Source organism: Manacus candei, unplaced genomic scaffold, assembly GCF_025592945.1.
Source record: "Manacus candei isolate 608988 ecotype Guabito, Panama unplaced genomic scaffold, ASM2559294v1 h1tg000065l, whole genome shotgun sequence".
Lineage (NCBI taxonomy): Eukaryota > Metazoa > Chordata > Aves > Passeriformes > Pipridae > Manacus > Manacus candei.
In genome coordinates, this window is record NW_026138113.1 from 5632128 (window position 1) to 5653092 (window position 20965).

Genomic DNA, 20965 nt, shown 5'->3' on the forward strand with positions numbered 1-20965 from the left:
CTTACAGAACCCTGGGTAAAACTACAGTCTTGGCATTGCATAAACTGCTACAGCTTCTTCCATGCATTCAGTGTTTAGACTCTCACAAGTAAAATGCTGCAAATGATACAGGCCTTTGTGGAGTGTTTAATAAATTATGGAACTTTGAAGAATCTTTGAGAAGTAGGGCCTGCATGTGACTGAGCAGTAGACATGAATAAGTGTTATCCTCAAGTGTATCTAGCAGACAGTAATAGATGCTTGAACAGACAATATGAGCACTGAGTGAATGATGGTAATAACATTAAATATTTACATACAGCAAAAGCATCTTGACAGCAGAAAAGAGACTGTCTCTGCAGTAAGGTGGATAAACCCCAGTGTGATATAGTATACCTTTCTATAGGACAACTTTCTGTTAATAACTAGCAGTGTTTCTCTGTAGTACACGTGGTATAATCTACTGTCATACAAGACAGTTTTCAAGACTTCATCGGGATAATCTCCAGGTGTTGATATCACTCCATACCTACTGTAATGTAAAAACAATGACAAAAGTCAGGAATAAGAATTAATAACTGGATAATACTTAAATGCTTAATATTAATCAAAGTACATTTTGACCTGTTACTAGAAGTCCAGAATCACTCTGCTTTGCTTTGCCTCAGTTTTTCATTGGATTTTCTAGCATAGGAACTGTCTGGAGAACTGTGTCCAAAAGAAAGTCGTACTGTGGCTATGCCTGAAAGAGTTGATGAAAACAAGAAGCCCTCCTGCCCTCTCCACTGCTGAGCAGTTTCATAGGAGTAAATCCATTTTATTGATTCCAGAGTCCTTGAAGTGCAGGATACTTGTTTATGTGCCCTTGTTTTGGTTTTTGAGGGAACCTGCAAATTTTGATTGTAGAACAGTTGGTATTGCTTGCACTGCACTTGTTCAAATAGGTCATGCTTGACTTTCCACATAATTTTAAAAGGAAATTACTTTATCAGAAGCATAGGATAACAACTTAATTTTTATGCTGAGGAGCAGATGAATTTTGTTGGAAATTTTTATCCTTTTTAATGCATTCCATATAGCTTTCAATTATAGGAAAGAAATAAAACAATGGTGACAGTAAATTGAATTTTTTAAAAATACTCTACAAAGCTTGTATTACTATGATGAACCTGTTTGCATTTGATGATCTGTCATGTCATGTAATTAAAACAAATTAATATTGAAAATGAAGTAAAACTGAGTACTATCAAGCCAATTTTTTGTATATTCATTTTCCTGTAACAGCTAAAGAGAACATAGACCACAATTTTAGAAATTGCTTTAAATCGTCTGGTGGTTTTTTGTTTTGTTTTAATATTTTATGGCAAAGATACTTCGTTGGAAGTAGATACTAGAAACCTTGTTTTACTTTGATGCTTAACAATTTTTTTAGAGGTGGCTTTGGCCTGGGTAGCTGCTCACCATCATTTGAGAATATGAATAATTATGACTGTGGGATATCTAAGGCATACGACCAGTTGAGCTTTGGTCAGTCAAGCATTTCTTGAGATATAAGGGCAAATACATTTTTGCAGCTTTTAAGGAAAGAATCTTAATGCTGTGGAGGAAAGGGCTGGTATATTGCAGATGAAAATGTTGTATTCCTGCAAATATGTGAATGATGTGTTTTGCAAACGGAATGTGACAGAAATGTACTGTGATGTGCTCTCTTCTTGGATGAGTTTTACTTTGAGGGAAGAAGTTTTGCAGGTGATAGCTGTTCTGAGAAGCATTCCTCTGTGGCTGGAAAACTGATGTGTACTACAGAGCTAGAATGTTGATAACTTGATGCTAGGGCATGTGAGCTGAGACGTTTTGATCGGGGACTGCACTGAAGGTAAGCCCAAGTGGGCTTATTCCACTGTCTAAAACTTGACCCGTATTCCTTGTTTGCTTCTCGGATGTCAAGAATTGGAATTTATGCAGCATTTAAATTTAAGACTGCATCTGGAATCTAATACAGTAGCATGCCCCTGACTGTCAGAGGGCTGTGCATCTCAGGATCCTTAAGAAAAAGTAGTAGATGATCTACATGTATTTTTCAAGGCAACCAGTAGTTTGGGACCTTTTGGATTAAAACTTCTAATATGCTGATCAGGAGTTACTCTAGTTTAAATCATCTTTCTTTCTAACAGAGCTTCTGGTAGATAAAGTGAAGTATTCTTGTAAAAGCAATAAAATATGACAGGTTTTTAAAAGCTTGGACAATAATAATTCAGTGAACATAAAACTTTGGATTTTTTGTTCATTGTTATGGTAAGCAGGGGGTTACAGTTGGTTTTTGCTAATAATGCTGCCTTCTTTCTCTTGTGGACTCTACAATTCCTTACCTGTTTCACCGTTTTTCATGGCTTTCATCAGCACACCTTTCCTCCAGTCTGCTCATTCGAGCTTTCCAAGGTGTCACAGCAGTGAAAGTACTCCAGAAAGTACAACTACATTCTTTGAAGCTGGAAAAGTAATTTGAGAAGTCATGAGTAGAATCCTATATGACACGTAAGGAACAAGATTATCTTACTTTTTTATCTTGCTTTTTTTATCTGCTGTTTAAAGTAGGGACAATATTAATTCTTGTGGCAGAAGTTTAGGTCCTAAGGCAGGGTATGGATTAAAACACTTAAAGTACATTTACAGTAAAGGTTTCCAAATTTAGTTACTGTGTGTTACCCACTCTCTGAGTGAAGCCTTTCCCAGTTGGATTTCTAAGGTTTTTTAGTCCCCCTCTTCATTCTTCCCCTTCACACTCCTTGTGGCTTCAGAATTTGGAGAAATTATTTTTATACTAATCTCTAAGCATCTTTCTTTAAATTTTGTGATAGAGGTTATATTTCAATCAGAACAGGCATATTTAGTCTGCTCCTGTAGCAATAAGTGCCTGGTGGGGATTTTATATTTTTTTTTCAGATTTTTTTTCCTTGTTCTGTAGTATGCAGTTCAAAAAGTACCCTAAAATGTATTATTTTTTTTAGCTTAATGAAACTAAGCACATGAAATTTAGAGTCATGAGGCACTTGAAGTGGAAGCTTAATGCCAGTAGTAGGAAGAAGCTTTGTTGAGGATGGTTTTCTACTGAAATTACTACTATAAAGTATTAATATGTTGCTATTCATTTCATGATGATAGATGTGGGGTTCAGATGCAGAATTTTAAATTTACTCATCTGTATGTAAAGTGTCCATAAATAAATGGTGTGTGCTAAATGTCTAATGAACATAAAGACTTTTTCTTGACTTGTCCTGTAAAAATGTTGTGAAATAAAAATGCAGAGACTCATGGCAGGGATTGTATTAGCACCATCTTTTGCAGTCTATGCTTTTAACTTGATCTAAATATGCAAATTTTTTTATTGGTAGATAATTTTGCTTGTATCTTATGCATGCATTAATTTGTATTCATTAAAAAATAATATTTCAACCTCTTCACGGTTTTTCATGAGCTAGATTGCACTGCAAAGTTTAGTTTGTTTCCATGGACTTAAATGTCGAACTGCAGTACTGATCAGCAGAGGGGAAACAGAGTAATGGAGATGTGGAATGGCTGTGAACTCCATTGTAGTGATAATAAGTACGGTGGCAGAAGTATGGGAAGTGTCAACATGTAAACAAGGAATGGAAGAATGTGCCAAGTTTGCAGCCTCTAGAACACTTTATTAAGCTGTGAAAGCACTCCAGATAAAAATAATAATAATAAAGCCCATTCAAAACTGGGGGGGGGGGAGAGGAGAGAAATTTAAAATATTAAGTTGATGAAATATTTTCCTAAAATCAGTTTCATAAACTGTCCAAGCTATCCGAAACTTCCAGTGCATAGTATAGGCTTTAAAATATGCTGGTTTTGTCCTTCCCTGCAAGGCTTTTCCCTGGTTTAGGACCGTAAGAGTAGACTGTAAGAAAACTGTGTGTGACACTTTATCAGCTGTTTAAGTTCGTGCGGGTTTGGTTTTAAAGCAAGAGGAGGACCCTGTCTCACCATGACCTCTCTCTGTCTGTCTGCTCTTGGCCAAGAGTGAGGCTTCTCCTCCGTGCTGTGCGGACTCTGCACTCGGGCTGAATTAGCTTTTGAACTTTTCCTGTGCGATAAATCTTGGGAGACAGTAAAGTGCCCGTCACTAGGTGGCACTGGAACATCGCTGTATGCCAAGTACAGTCGAGCTCCTCGTCTGCGTGCTGGAGCTGCCTGGGTTTGTGTGTCAGGGAAATTGTTTTATTGTTAAAGGGCATAGTGTAATATATTCATCTCCATCCAAGGCAGCCATTTAATGCCCTGAAACATGCCCTCTCACAGCTCTGGCCTGTTGACTATGCTTATTTGGTGTAATAATTAGCAGAATTTCTCACTAACAGCGGTACTTACTAACACCTCACATTTTCTTCTGTGTTTTTGTACGTGATGGATTGTGCATTCTATGAATAAAGTTAAGCGGGTCACAGCCTAAGCCCTGTACAACACAGCTATTTTCTGCACAATAGTTCTGAATAGATATATATTAACTCCTTTTTAATCCCCGTGGTGTGTAATGCAAACAAATTTGAGTCTTTTTGTAACAGGCTATTGAAAACTTGTAAGCACAGAACAATTAACTTGTCGAGCTAAAGAACAAAAAAAAAGAAATGGAACGAGGAACCACAGAAATTAGAGTGCAGTGTCTTTTACTAATGGGTTGCTTTAGGAGCCTGTGCTAGTGCTCCGTCAAACTTGGCACAGACCTCTGTACTTTGTTCTAGAGCAGCAATTCTTCATATGCATGTTAAAGGTGATCATTCTGCTGTCATGATGTTCAAACAGTTACTCTACTTGGTATGAAAATACAAATGAGATGTCTGAGTTAAACAGTACGTGGGTTTTTTTACACTTTCCTAGCTGGAAAAGTTTATATAGAAAAATTGTTCTGATAGAAATAAAAACAAAAGGTCCTTGAATAAATGCTGTGAGTAGGCATCCTTGTCATGGTTCTTTCCAAACGCAGGAGCTGATAGAGTTAAGGGTTTCCAAAATTATTAGGTAACCACAATCTTTTTTTCAGTTTAACTCCTAGGTAAAAATCTGATGGAATTCTTATATAATGAGTTAGTTCAACTAATAGTAGTTTGATGCATTTGTCATATGGAAGTTCAGCTCTGCATGGAGACCATCAAACCTTTTTCACTTCTAGTTTAGATGGGAAATGCAGGATAAGTAGTGCTAAATGTGGGTCATAAGCTCCTGCAGTTGTCTGTTACTTAATTTTCAAATCCTCCCTTTGAATATTTTTGTAAATCCTACATTGTTCGTTCTTTTTTTCATTCAGCCCTTCTTGAATTCTAGTTACTGCTGAAGCACTTCCATTGTAGAAAGGGAAGTAATACAGCGTGTTAAGCCAGCAAATAAGAACAAAGGTGGCTCTGGCAGCTTTCTCTTAATGTCAGTTCCTTGCCCTCAGCCTCCCTTATTTTAATGCATGTGAGCTGCTGTCACTCAGATGGTTCTAACACAGACATGCATACTACATGTCAGAAAGGATGGCCTAGATTTTTGAATTTCAGGTTGGGAGTACCTCAACATGTGAAACCACTGTATCAGGTTATAAAATGGTTGACTCCTGTCCGTGTGCACATTCTGAAGTAAAGAAATTTATTTATTCTTGTCTTTGACATATGCTCTAAGGAAACAAGAGACTTCAGAGTTTTAAGGTGTCTGCAATATTTTAATTTGGATTGACACTTTCCTGTGTGCCTTTAATTTTATGAGAGTTCAGAACAATCCTCTTTGTCAAGTTGTACTTCCATATTAAGATTATTTTTTTTGTGTGTATATCTCTTTTTGTAGATGAGTTTTACCTCTCCTCACCATCCCTAATTTACATTATTGTACTAATTTACAGTGGGCTTTTTGATGACTTCTTTATATAACATCTACAAATATTTACTTAAAAATACAGAGATTATTTGGCACTTTATTGGGTCCTTTCATGGGTTCAATTTTGAGTGTTACCACACAGCTGATTAAACATGTCTGTATTTTCCTATCAGCCTGGTACAGCTTTAGTATGTGGTATGGGTCAGTATGGCTGCCTCTCTTCTTCCTTTGTTTAGGCAAGGGATCCTAACCATTCTACAATGAGTCAGTACTCATTGTTTGTTTATTAAATTTGGCAGAAGAAACAAGCAGTAGTAGAAGTGTAGGATATTTCAGCAGAAGGCAGCAAGTAGGGCAAAGGAGAGTTGTGTTGAAATCTGGAACATGCCAGCCTCTGTCTTTTTTACCTTCAGAAATCCAGCCTGTATTTGAGAATAGCATAGAGAAGGGAAGAGAGAATGTTTAAAAAGACTTGTCATTACTGAACTTCACATTCTCAAAATACAAACAGAGGTAGCAACAGGACTGTCTAGAATCTTAGACCAGTTAAGAAGATAAGTCTATGGGAAGAAAGAACAGGCAAAAGTTTTTTCCCTGAACAAATGTTCAGGCAAGACTTAAGAAATAGTTTTTGTGCTTGTCCATTTTAGTTGAGTAGTGCTGCTCTGCAAAATTACACCTGATCATTGCAAGTGAGGGAAAGTTAACGAGAAATAAGGTGTGTATATGCAAATAATGGAAATGAAAACTGGAAATTAAGTATTAGCCTTTCCAAGAGTCAGAATTGCTTTATTAAAACAGCATTATTTGAAAATGTAGGAGTTCTTAAGTTTGCTCAGTAAACGTATTCTTAAGCAAAATGTTGATTTGCATTATTAAATTTACCTGGATTTGGCACAAAGGAAGTGGCTTAACAGATCTGCTTCTTTCACAGCAGATCACTTCTTGATTGTATTTTAGTATTCCCTAACACTATTTACATTATGCAAAGCCAGTTTAAAAATAAAATGTGAAAGACAATGAGTAGTCCTTCTTTTAGCTGTAGTTCTTTAACTTTATGGTAGTACTGCGAGTGTTCCAAGCACTGTCAAATACAGATCCCAACAAACTTCTAAGTTTTTTTGAATTGTGAGGCAGAAGAGAATATCTAACACCAGCTTTAGGACTTCAGTAAAATATATTCTTAGTGAAGTAGACCAGGGTCTCCTGATTCACTGACCACTGGTGACTGGCAAAGTGATGAATCAAAACCAAACTGAGGAATGAGATGCATCAAACTTTCAGTCAGTGTGGCTCTGCTGCCTCATGTTTGTTTGGTTAGGGTGTATGTGCAGAACTTCTTTCTGCTGGTCTGAACAGTTTGGGAACCACTGAACTAAAATGTATCATTTAGAAAAACTTCTGAGCTTGATATAGGAAAGAATTCCCAGGGGGAAGAATTCATCTTACACAGCGGTATTTCCTCCAATGCTTAATTACCCTTTCTTTTAGATTGTGCTTATTGTTTCTGGTCTGAACTTGTCCAGCGTTTCAGACCCTGAATTTTGCAGTTCATTGGCTACCAACTTAACATTTAAATGTTCCCCATGTGGCTTATTTTGGAGACTGTGAACAAAACAAAGCCTTCAAGCTAAATAAAATTAAACAAGTTTGAATTGTTCACTATGAGGTGTTTCTTTAAATTATTTTTGTTACAGAAAAAAACTCTATTTTTCCAGCAGCCCGTAGAGCAATATCCTTCTTGAACTGATATGCCAAAATTCAATAGTATTTCATTAGTAGTTGTTGTATTATGAAGTTGAGGCAATGACTGTAGTTTATGGATTTTCTGAGTGTTACCATCATTTGACCGATGGTGTAGTGTATGCAAAATTAGGAAATTAGTATGTTATAAATACAAAGCAGTGTCTATACATTTATTACACAGGTCACTCTTACAAATCATAGAATCATAAAGTACCATCTTGGAAGGGGACCTCAAGGATTATCTGGTCCAAATGTTGCAAAATGTACTTTTCCTCATTGAACAGTCTTGTACAAATATTGATATGTTAAATTTATGTACATACTGTGATCTCTGATGTTTATGTCCTTGAAAATAGTTTGTAAAAAGTGATTCAGCTGTATTAACGCTGTATCCCCATGTTCCTTCAAAAATGACATCTCGATGGTTGTGCTTTTTTGGGAAGACATTGACAATTTGTATGACACTGCATTCATTGTAACCTTGATAACACACTGGTGATGGTTGCCTGTAAATTGTTCTTGAGAGAGGAGGGAGAATTGCACAGAACTCCTGCTCAAAGGCTCTTCTAGTGTGAGAAGTGTTTGAAGGAAAATTTGAGTTTATCATGTCCTTGCAAAGGACAAATCACAATGATTGAAGAGCAGAGGCAAGAAGTATGGTACTGTTTCTGCAGCCAAACCCCAGGGGACTCACATACCCCTTCTTTCTGTGCAGTGTACTGCAGTGATTTTGTTAATTGTGGCACATACTCTCAAGAATTATCTTGTAAATACCTCCTTTAAAATACCTCAGCCGTGTATCTGATGAAATGTGACTAACAGAAAAGTGTTCCTGGAATACATTTCCTTTTATCTATAAGGCTTTCAGCCATCTTCCTGTCTTTTCATTCTGGACTGAAGAATACAGTTATGTATTCTGTAAGTATGTAATTATGATGTCTTGGAAAGGCTCTAAAGGTCTTTAGGTTTCGCCAAGTTTGTAAGTGCTTTTAGACTTTCATAGTGCCTATTGTGCTAATAAAATCTCTGGAAAATAATTCGGTTCTGTAAAAAATATCAAGAGTCAACAATTTTGTAATGGCCTAGAAAGATGCTCAAATACTGTGTAATGGGCATGACAGTTACAGTATGTGAAATTTAATGCTCTAGCTCCTTATTGATCTTCCTTGTAGCCCATTGCTTGGCACATGCATTTGCACTTAACACCTGCTCTTTCTACATTAACACTGTCTTCAGCAGTGTTATCAAGGGGACTTTAGAAGTTGCATTTGATGCTAAATTTAAGTATTTAAGGAAATATCTATAGTTTTTCAAGTATTCATTTTCTTTTCACTTTACTTTCATCTGCTTTTTCTTTTGGGTGATATTTTAACACTTAAGGGTTTTTTTCCCCTTTTTTAAAGTATTCTTGTTACACAATGGTTGCTTCTGCCATTACCTGTTAATATATATATAGCCCAGAAATCCTGCAAGGCTTGTTATTTTCTGGAAATGAGGAAAAGCTGTAAGAAAATTAATTGTATCTTTGATCTTGCTGGTGATTCTGAAAAAGTGTATTACTGTGACCTGCCTCTGTTTGTGTTTGAAAGTTCTTTGTCCCTCTATATCTACAGAACTTAAAAGCCTGTTGCAAAGGTTCTGAATCTGCATTTTGAGCTGCATCAGCCCTTGGGTTTCATTCTGGAGGTCCTTGTTCCATTCTGTGGTTGTTGGTCAGTGTGTTTGCTCTTGCATTGATTAGATATTGGACCCCAGTGAAATTTGTACAATTCCATGTTGCAGATTTGCAATACTTTCCATAACAGCGTGGTGATTCTTAATGTTTCTTTCTGTTTCCTTGGGTTATTCAAGGAGAAAAAGCACCATGTCAGTATTATTTTCCATTCCTAAGCACAATGTGCATCTCCTAAGACTACACAGCTCTACTGCCCTGCATCCTAGTGAGGGACTCCATAGAAGTTAAGCAGCATCAGTATCTTCATGTTATTAGAACCTGAGAGGTCTACAGACAGCAACACCAAATGTATCCTTGTTTCAATATTAACTCTTGTTATAATTTAGATTCTTATTTTATCTGCTTTTATTCTTTATTGAGTCTTTTCTCTGTCAAAGATTGGTGCTTAGTATTTCACAGCTGGTCAAAACCGCTTGGTTTCTTGGCGACTGGATGTGTATTTTTGCTACATGATGCAGAATCAGTTATTGGTGACAGTCACCAAGGTTTCTGTCTGCTGATTCTTTGGAACTGAGCTGCTTAAGAACTGCTCGAGTGAGAAATTTAGTTTCTCAGCAGCTATTGACTCTTTTTAAGAAACTTTGCAAAAAATGGCATGCAGAAATGCCCCAGTGTCTTTATCTATTCACTGTGAATCATAACTATGTTGCACTAAAAGTATCCACTGTTCTAACTGTTTTCTTAAGTACATGTATGATTTTGTGTCTGTATGTATAAGAAGAAACTAAGAACTGGAGATCTGATTGAAGCTTGATCATTTTCAAACAAAGTCTGAATGTTCTTACTTCTCACCTAATACATACAGCCGACCCATTTACCAGCTGGTACTTGCTGGAAGAGGATGCACAAGTGATAAGGAACAAGAAATGGATGATGGTATCAAGATGCTTGAAGTGATGGTAGAGGGATCAGAAGTTTATTGACAATTATACTGAGGAGGCTTAGGGACATTTTGTCAGTCCGAAGTGTCAGTGTTTGAACTATTTATCGCTTCAAAGTTTTCTTATGATTACTTAAGGTGCTAATCCATGTGTGACAAATATACACTCAGCTAGGTAAGGAAATTGCCAGTTCTGTTCCATTAACAATCACTGGCCAAAGGAACAATGTTCCTGTAGGTTAAAACAACAATTAAGGGGCCTTAACACGTCAAGGTGGGGAGAGAGGGGATACTGGCAGCAGACATTTTTCACACATTACTAAGCTGCTTCAATGCATAAATTAACTCTTAGTTCAGTTACATCGGTTGAGTGTGCTGTGCATGTGCATGACTGGTCTGTGTGAACCAAAATCCGGCCCTGTTGATTTATGAGAAAGGGTAAGAGAGGTTGAAATCAGTAAGCAAAGCCAAACAGTACATTTTCAGCAAAGAATATCAAATAGACTCTCAGACAGCTCCTCAGTTAAAGATGCTGGTTGTTAGACCTGAGGTCTTTGCATGGCAGTAGGTTGTTCATTACGTAATTTTTTTTGTGCCCTGATCACTTGAGCTGCACTTTGCTACTTTTGTAACTGGACATTTTTTCAGTGGGAGAACAGGTTTCACTGTGATCATATTAAATAACAAGCATACTTTATTGTAGTATAATTAGTAAGTATGGGGACATGAAATATTGTTAAGAGAGTTAATAGATAACTTTAATGTGAGTGTATATAGAATAATAATAATGCACATTTTTGCCCTTAATATGAAAATGTTTTTGACATATAGTAGGGTGTGGAGAGGGCATCTTATAGTAAACAAAGTGTGGTACAGTATGATCATGTGTCTACCAGTATTTTTGGCAGTCTGAATTATAGAAAGAATGTAGCAAGACAAGGCTTTTGGTAAGTCTTGAGTGTAATGAAGGGTAAGCTGGAAATATAACTTTTTCATGTCAGTAAATGGTACTGTAAAATTGGCCAGTTCCTTAAGATCTTTTTGATGAGTGGAGTTTACAGAAATAATTTGAAGAAAAAAAAATTCTGAAATCTAATATATGTGATAATGGAGAAATAAAAGCTGTAATGGTGCATTTAGAATATATTTTTTATTACTCTAGGTTCATTTCTGACATAACTTGTTTTAGTGAGCCACTTGAATGATCTTGGTAGCTATGAAGTTTTAATAGCTAACACTTGGAAAACCTTGTAGTTTAAACAAATATTAACTTCAAAATCACATTCCTTCCTTAAGAAACTATCCCAATTTTATTTTATTAAAAAAGAAACAAAAAAACCCAACATGTGAGAGACTATTAGGAGGTAAAGTTGTGGAAGTTCTTGTAAAGTGGTGACTTTTTTCTAGATGGGATTTTACTATTGTGCCACAAAATTTTTGCTATATAAAGTATTTAATCTTCCTCCTTTATAAAGCTGTTGAGCTCTCACTTCAGAGCACTAGTCCTTTGCTTCATGCAGGACTTGAAAGAAATCCATGTTTTATTATAGTTGATTAAAAGAAAAAAGAATGAAAGTGAAACACAGGCTCTAATGTTCATTCTTATCTGGGGAAACAAGCTAATAGAAAGGAGAGATTTTTGGAAAACCTAAGGTCTGTATCTGTACTTGTGTTTCAGATCTTTCTTTCATGACAGTAAGCATTCTCAGAGTGCCTTTCTACACCTGATAACCTTTTGGAAAACAAAAGACTGTTGGGAAAAACAGTACTGGAGATGGAGATGATAATTTCTTATGCTTTGAATAGAGGCTCTTTGTTTTTTAGGATCTACCCCAGAAATTTCTGCAAACACATTGAATTGCATTGAAAACGAAAAGAAAAAAATTGAAGTTTTACTAGTTTTGGTCCCAGGTCAGTATTCTCAAAAGTGTAAAAACTGCAGCAGGGAGTTAGCAAAACTTTTTAAGATGAAAAAATAGCCAATGTTTTAAGAACTTCTGATGAAAGGAGTTGAGGCAGAGGAACTGTTTTAGACTGGGAGTGAAGATGATGTTCCAGAGCTGCTGTGCCTTCCTTTTGCAGCCTCACCTCCAGCAGTGTGTTGTTCCCTCCTGTAGCCCCAGTGAGATTATTTGTCAGATCTAGACATGAGATAGGTAAAATTCAACCTGGATAAAATGTTCAGCTTTCTTTTAGCTCTCTTTGCTGAAAGGTTGCTGAGGGTGCAGGGGAGTAAAAATGAAGAACATTTTCAATCTAACTTTATGGAAATAATACAGAAATCATTGATGTGATGAAATTAAGGGAAAAATAGGTGGAACTGTGACATGAGTCAGAAAATCCAGTTATTTTGCAGGGAAGAGTGTGTATGATTATATAGAATTTTTTTACTGGTTGTGCTGTTTTCTCTGCATAAATATCTAAAAATAGTAAGTTACAACACAGATATTTTGGGTTTGTTTGAATTGCCTTCTTTATATGGCATGATTCATCTTTTGCTTTATTCTACATAGTGCTGATTGTAAGGTGTAAATAAGTAATCAGTGACTGAAAAAAAAGTTACTTGCATCCCCTCTGAGGTTGGGAATATGTCTGTTAGAAGTTTCAAAAGACCATCTTTTCTGGAAAAAAAAAATCGTTTTTAGGGAATAATGAAATGGACTTTTCCAGAATAGTGAGATACAGTCATATTTTTTGGAAGGCTAGTTTGAATATAATATTTATTTTAACTGCTTATCAGACTGCATTCTTATTGTATAGCTCAGAACTAACATCTTTAAATGTTTCATAGCCACTGCTGTATCTCTCCATGTGTCTTTTGTGACTGACTTTTTACACCTATATGAGATGCTGCTCCAGGCCCAGAGATATTACTTGGTATAGTGAAGCTGACATTTTCCCAAAATTCAGGAGAAATTCAGGGCAGCAAACTGGGTTATCTTTTTAGAGGTGACTGCTACTTGCATGGGCTTAAGTCTCCCTTGTGTTAACAACAGCAGTTTCTTCAATGAATTCTTCACTGCGTTTTATGCCAAGTTCTGGGGGAGGAAAAACCACACTTTTGCTTAATGTTTTCAGTGTTTTTATGTGTTAGAAATTGTTGTGACATTGCAGCCTTGAATTTGTTGTCAGAACTAATTTCATTAATGTTTGTGTGATTTCAATAAATTTAGTTTTTGTATTATATTGTTTCACCCAAGACATAGATCCATAAATTGGAAAATAGGTATTGTCTTTTGACTTGTTTGATGAGGAAACTAAGTGAGAATTTTATGTTGGAAACACTAAAGTCTTCTTAAGCCTTTATAGCCTAGGTATTGAACTTCTGTCTTACAATTAAGAGAGAAATGAACCCTTTTGAGAATGGTATTGACACCCTGCAGGGAAAAATGTCAGCTGCAAAAGTTTTTACACTGTCATGCTTCTTGGTCAGAAAATGTCATTAAGTCCCATCTTTTCCTTATGCCACTTAATTTAAAAATAACAAACCATGTATCTGTAATGTAACTGCATTTTGGCCTGTGACTTTGATGTGTCTGAGCTGTGTTTCTGTTACTTCTGCTCTGTAACATACAATGTGTCACTTCTATTGCCGTGAAAAAACTTTGGAAAAAAAATTTGTAGTGATTGAGACATTCCAATTATTAATATTCCACTTGATGAATTTCACAATCAATCATCTCATTAATAGGCCTGTCTATGACTAATAAATGAACAGAGTCTGTCAAGATCTTCAAGAAGTTCATTGCACGCTCTAAAATTGGGCATTAGTGCTTTTGATCTTCATTGCAGTTATCAGTTAGGTATAATAGCTCGAGTAATACTCATAGCAGCCTACAAAATTTGTGGAGGTTTACTCCTCTTTGAAGGCCAGAGTTAACAAAGTTTCTGAAGCAGTGCACAATGCATGATGACATTATAGGGATGGTGCACATAAGATGGTTTTTCATGTATTGGCATCACTGATGTATATATAAAAATCACATTGTTTTTTGAAGTGTAAGAAACATAATCATGATACCTGAATAAACTGCTACACTGTTAATAATTTTTTAAAAATTTAAAAATCAGATTTAGAAAAATTGTTTTTAAGATGCCTGATACCTTCAAGTAAAGTCAATTTTTAAACTTTTATTTAGGGGTTTATGTGTTTGAAGAGCCAATAAACAGTGCTTATGTAACAGTACTTAGATTTACACATCAGCCAGCTGGTATAACCAGATCTTCAGGTTTTCTTTTTTCTTTTTTTCTTTTTTTTTTTTTTTTTACTTTTTGGAGGTATTTGTGAGCAGCTTGATGTTTTTGACATCCGTGTGACAGCTTCTTGCATAAGAGATGAGCAGCATGTTATACCACCCAGCTGTGTGTATTAGTCTGCACATCAAGCTGAAGAGCGGCACTTAGCCAGATCTGACAATCAAATGTGAACTAGTACTACCTATACACAGGAGTGCATTTTAATGTTGTGTGCTTTTTGCCAAGAGGCTGGTACTTGACAAAGAAATTGTCAGAATCTCTCTTCTTCCCACCTTTTTTTTTTTTCCCTTCCCACAGATGTGAGTCCATGTTGAAATATATTTTTTTTCCCCTGCAGTTTAATGTGGTTGATCTTACAGGTAATAAAGCCAATCTAATGTTTTCAGTGATTCCATGTAATAAAATTCTGGCAAGCTTTTAGTGCTAGACAAGTGTGACTGTTTTAGGATATGCAGCAAATCAGTGTGTCATTCTCTGCCAACTTAATCCAGTGGCTTCATGGCCATAACATGCCAGCAGCCTGTCCCCAAAGAAAACTGGGGATGTAGAGAAATTACTGTGCCAGTTCAGAAATGTCAGTGCTGTTCTTGGGCTCGTTAAGAGTCAGTGCTCAGCACATTGTGAGCATGGAGATGAGTAAGTGAGAGACACCTGCTCTTATTGTAGTTGGACTGATCTCTAAACCTCCAAAACCTGTACACTTCCTCATGATTTTAAACCTCTGTCATCTTCCTTAATGCTTAAATTTGAATAAATGGAATTAATTGTCACAGAATGCACAGTTATACTCTTAATAGTTCAACTTTCCTTGTTTATGTGTTTACTGTAAGCCAGGAGTTAGTTACTACAGGCAATATTGTTTTCTTCCTTTTTTAAATAAGATTGCCACAATAGAGAGGATTGTTTTAACTTATTTATGCAACCCAAAATGATGATGAAGAGGGAAATGTAGAAGAAAAAGGATTTTTTTATTTAACAGTTAATCCTCTTGTCTATGGAGTACTCCATTTGCAGTAACATTTAGGTGATGAAATATGTAGTTTCCATATAACTTGGCTTCATTAAAGCATTAGCAATACCTTTTTTATCTTATTCTGTGTTTCCCTTTGTATTACACCCTTACCATTCTTGTAAAAACTGTATTCCATTTCCATCTGGTCTTGCTCTTACAGCAAATAAGTAAGAAATTCATGTCCAGTTATAAAGTAGGCACAGTTTTGAAGAACGTTAGACTGACATGGATTTTGATCAGTGTAATAAGGACTGATTATCTAAAAAAGAATTTAGGAGTAAAAGTTCTCATGTGCTGAGAAACAGCCTAACTTGTATTACTGCTTTGTAAGTCGAGAAGTTCTACTGATTTTTTTTATCTGTTTTTCCTTATTTAATTTTCCAGAATTGATGGTAACAAGAGAAATAATTGGACCAGTTTTTGTCATTTTAATGCAACTAATTTTATACTTCTCTGTTTATATCTTGGTTTTTGTCTAATTTTCTTTTTCAATTTTACCCCTCCAAAACAGAAAAAAAGGCTTCTTGAAGAACTTGGAGAGAACAGACTTCCATATATGACTCCAGCCGATGATGATTTCCATCAGTTGGTAATGTATTTCTTCTAACTTGTTTTAAACTAAAATGACTTTTTGGACCGAACAACAAATAAATCTTTCTTCAAAGACACACTGTGAAATCTGATATGAAAAAAGGTGTCCTGATGGCTGATAATGGACTTCCAGGTGGTGTGAAATAAGATCTCTAGAACTGAGATATTCATGAATGAGAACTTGGTGAACTTAGTTTATTTTTGGGGGTGTGCCCTGAGTTCCAGGTAATGTGTAACAATCAGAGTTTCTCATGCTTTGTTGAAATAAAACACATCTCATCATTCCTTTAATTTTTTTTTATCTGAGCTGTGAAGAGGCCTGTTCTTTATAGCTTGTGTTTGGCAGAAGAGGGAGAATATTAACATAGAAATTCAAATTTTTGGGCCCTTAATTTTACTTTCAAAGAATAAGTAACCATTGAGACATTGTTTAAAAAACAAACTGTGGAAACAGGAATACCTCAAATGAAACCAAACAAAAGTAAGATCAGGCCCAGTAGACACATGAGTAGTAAACCAAATGAGTGTGTGGAAAAATATGATGAATTAATAGAATTTTCTGCATCTGTCTTGCATCTTTCTATATCAGCTATAAAACACAGGGTAGGTTCAATCAGATCAAATTGGATCACTGTAAGATAAAAAGTATAAGAAATAGTCTCGTAGTTTGAACAGCTACAGCAAGGATGCTTACATTACAGGTGTGTTATCTGTCTTCTATATATTGATATATGGCTCAAAGATGTAGAAGTGTGGAAGAGCTGGAAAAATTTATAAGAGCTAAACAGATGGATTTTATTATTTTTTTTATTTACAAAAAACCCAAACACATTCTTTTTAGTCTTAAAGTTCATGAAGAAATTCTTCCCCTTTTAAGACATAGGGAGCTGATTTTTCTCCTTCCTTGTCCTGTTACATCCCCTCCTGTTCTCTTTTTCTGTCTGTTACTGGCAAGAGCTGCTTTGCCCAGCATCTTTTTCTTTTCCTATCTTTGTAAATCCACATTCTCATGGAGCTGATGTGAAAGGAGAAGGTGGAGCCAAGATTGCCCAGGTGGCATCTCATTTGCTCAGTATCAGTAACCCATAAATATAGAAGACAGTGGGAACAAGATAAGCAGTGAAATCAGACCTGTTCAAGCCTTAATAAAGTTTAGATACACTCTTTCTGCAAATATAGAATTATAGTTTTTATGTAGTATATGTGTGCATGCTAGGTATTTTTAAGTGTACATGATAATCTTAAGCATCACAAGCACCTTTTAAATTCTGTGGTGGTTATGAAATGTTACTTGAATCACAACTGTAGAAATTACAAATTCCATGACACTTAAATGCACTACAGATGGGAGGAAAAGAAGGGTGAGAGCTTGAAGACTAAAAATTGCGAAGTAAAATATCACATACACTTTAGTTTTACAGTCTGTCTTTCCTGGACAGACCTGCCTTACTCCTTTAAGGATCCACCTCAGATAAAGCAGCATTCTTTGAACATGTTGGAAAGGTTAGGTAGGCTGCAAGTAGAAAAACTGCCATATCCTGTCAGATGTGGAAGCACACAGCCTGAACAGAAGTAAGAAATTCCATCATAAGCAAAACTTCACTGACATCCTCTTTCAATGTGTCTTGCTTGATGAAGGATTTTAGAAATGGGCCCCAAGCCATAGGCTGAAAAAATGTGATGTTTAGCGCCAGTTTGGAATAAGAAAAAAGGCTTTTAACAAAGTAATTCACAAATATTTGAAGTACAAACTATCATTTTATGATGTATATGTTAGTTTTCTTATCAAGGGTCCTTATTGCTGATTTCTAACTTTTTTGTGTCAGTTGTGTCCATAGGGTGGATCTGTGTGTTGAGTATCACCATCAGAAGGGAAAGCATCTATATATTTAAAATCCTGTGTGTAACGTTAAATGCAGGTTTGACCATCAAATGTGCTTTTTTATTTTTTTTGTCCTGTAGTTGCCAGCAATGTACCTACTTCTTTCAGAGTGAACAGTGAATTGACCTTTAATACTTGCTGTCAGAGTTACAACACAGAGGACACAATTACTCCCCCTTCCCCATCCCCCCGAAACAACAAGGTGTCCTGTGTGAACCCAACATTCACCCTGGATCTGATCCCTTAATGTTTTCCTTATGTGGGGCACAGCACAGTCACTGGTTGGAGATTTAAAGAAGACCAAACTGTTTTCATGTGATGTGTCGGAAATGTGTTTCCACTTCCTGCTTTCTTTGGAGATATCAGTGTGGTTTTTTTCTTTTTAAGGTAGAATTCGAAGTGTACAGTGTGAAACTTCATGATAAAGTAGTTCTTAATCGTGTGATCTTAAAACAGAATCCAAAGGTAACGTGCCTCTGACTTGGCTGGCAACAAAATGTGCAAGGCATTACCTCTGCAGTTCAGAGGGGGGAATACGATGTTGTTACCTCTGTAAAATCTGTGTGTTTCCTTTCTAGTGCGTGTTTTCAGGCACTTAATTGCTTTACATCATATTCTTATTTCCCTCCTTCTGTTTCTAATAGTTGTTTGTAATTTCATGGGTGCAATTCATGTCAGAAATTCAGTATCTTTGTATCTTTGTGTAAATGGTTTAAAAATACGTAGTATTAATGACTGTTTAAATATACCACAGTAGCATATGTTATGTGGTAACTGGTTAATCTGAGTATGTCCAGTGTACAGAATTATTTAAAGAAATACTGGGATACTGTTATAGAACTGTTAGTGCTCTTTCTTTTATACATGGCATTTGCATAATGAAAGAAATAATGCAGTAATAACCTTTGTATGTCACAACATATAATGTTCTGTCAGTATTAAGTATGATTGTGAAAAGGTATTTATGATTCCCATCAACCTGTACCCACCCATCTGACTGCAGCCTATAAGTGTAGATCTGAATTGTAGTTACTGATTTCAGTTGTTTATAAGGATTTTTTCACTGTACTGTTCAAAGGCTGGAGATACACAGCACTGATTGAAACAAAAGGGACAGTTCAGGACCTCTAAAGGAATCATTTTGAGCTTTTGACAAGCTCAGGTGAATTGCTTTTATCAAGTTTAGATTCAGTTCTTTGAATGAAAGCTGGGATCCAGTGTTCTGTGCTGGGGATTGTAGAGGGACCTTCAGACAGATATCTGGATCTGTTTTCAAGCTTTATATTTGAAGTTAAGGATGTAAATACAATTGTCAGAAATTATTATTATCTGTAGATACTGTTAGAGGTTTTTTCCCTCTCTGCAGGAGGCTAGTTTTTGTAAATTGTAAGAATGTGTAAAGAAGGGGAGTTAGCTTCACTGTAAAAATTTCACAAGAAATGGTGACAAGGGTTACAGACAAACTAAGATTTATTATGTGTAATCATTATTTTTAAAATAGGCTTCCTTTTATGTTCCTCTTTTTAGTAGAAACAAATGATTCTATAAAACCAACTCCTCAGAGCTGTAGGATAACAGTGTGTTATGATGCAGAACTGTAACTGTTTTCATGCAGCAGAAAATGTGCATACTGACTTACTGCCTGCTCTGTGTTTTTTAAAGGCATGTTCTTTGGATTTTAAAATTAATTTCCTGAAAGGAAAGTCTTAAATGAGACTTGGAAGTAGATAGTACTAGTAAAGTAATTTTGAGTTGTACCAGAAGGAACCCACAGATGGACTGTAGGTCAGTGTGGTGCTTTGTGCTGGTGACTTTTATTTGTATTTTTTAAAGCACTTTGAATGTAAGATATTAGGTTAGTAAAAGTTTTGATAGATCAGTTTTGTGCATCCACGTGCTCTTGCCCCATTGCCTAATGCCTTCAGATTTCAGTTTAACATTTTTCCCCACACCACCATTGGTATCTGCCTTTTCCCCAGTCTAGTGACCAATTTCTGGACAGGAGATAGATGTGGTGGAGTTCTTTGGAGCATCACACTTGCTAATTGATACTTGATATGCTCACATTGCAGCCTTTCCCTTACTAAAGGCACTAGTTTGCATCTATTTCTTTTATTTATCTATTAATTTTAATGGAATACATAAGAACTCTTTTTAAGAATTTATTCTCTCTAGCCTTTGTCCAGTTTGCCAAACAGTCTCAGCAGTAGTTAAAGCAGATTTACAGGCAGCCAATAAAAGGTGTGATTATGTGATACTCGCTTCCTTAGAAAACCAGATTAACAAAATAAAATTATCCAAGCCTTCCTGGAGTGGGAAGCAGTATTGTGCATGCAAAGCAAGACGCTGCTGATTAGCAGTGTTATACCTTGCTGGGAGTTGTTGCCTCCACACGCTGCTGGATTCTGAACTCCAGCTGATAGCAGAGCTGGTATGGTCAGAAGAGGATATGAGGAAAAAGGATATTACAGGTAGGGAGCTGGGGAGGAAAATAAGTTTGGAAATTTTCTGTTATCTAAAAGGAGAACTTTTATATAAAACAGGAGAGCTAATTGGCATGCACTGAGGAATGTGAAAACAGAAAGGACCAGTGTGTAGAGGACTGTTTTGAAGTTAGACATGCAGTGCATTTTTTAAAAATTTACATTTTCATTTTTTTACGTTTTCCCTAGGAAGTATTGTTATATCAAATGGTAGACCTCTAGAATTCTGTGCATCAGAATGAAACAAAATGGTCTTTGCAACCACTGCAAAAAGAAGAGTTGCTTTTTCACTGCTTGATAACCTGTTGTTTGTATATGTAAAGGCAGCATTATCTACGGGTTCATCAGATGAGCTTATATGTTCTACTGATTTCTACCAGAATACTCTGATTGATTGATTGATTGATTGATTGATACTCTCTGGTTACAGGCCACTGGTACATATCCACAGTGTGTGCAATATATTGATATATGGAAATAAAGTAACAAATACTGACATCTGTTTCTTCACTATATTCTAGACTCA

General features: G+C 36.0%; 1 protein-coding gene across 10 annotated transcripts in view; it reads left to right on the forward strand.

The window, feature by feature from the left end:
* FTO (FTO alpha-ketoglutarate dependent dioxygenase) overlaps positions 1-20965 on the forward strand; it is a 229747-nt gene that overhangs the window by 23015 nt on the left and 185767 nt on the right. For 7 of the 10 annotated variants that reach the window (XR_007907503.1, XR_007907504.1, XM_051805881.1 and 4 more), the window contains exon 2: positions 15995-16072. Coding sequence is in view for 7 of the 10 variants with exons in the window: in XM_051805881.1 (XP_051661841.1) it covers positions 15995-16072 (78 nt within the window). In the remaining 3 variants the exon portion in view is untranslated. Of the gene's footprint in view, positions 1-10079; positions 10653-11243; positions 12126-15994; positions 16073-18347; positions 18422-20965 lie in introns of those variants that run through there. The other 3 variants (XM_051805886.1, XM_051805882.1, XM_051805884.1) reach the window with 3 other exon arrangements.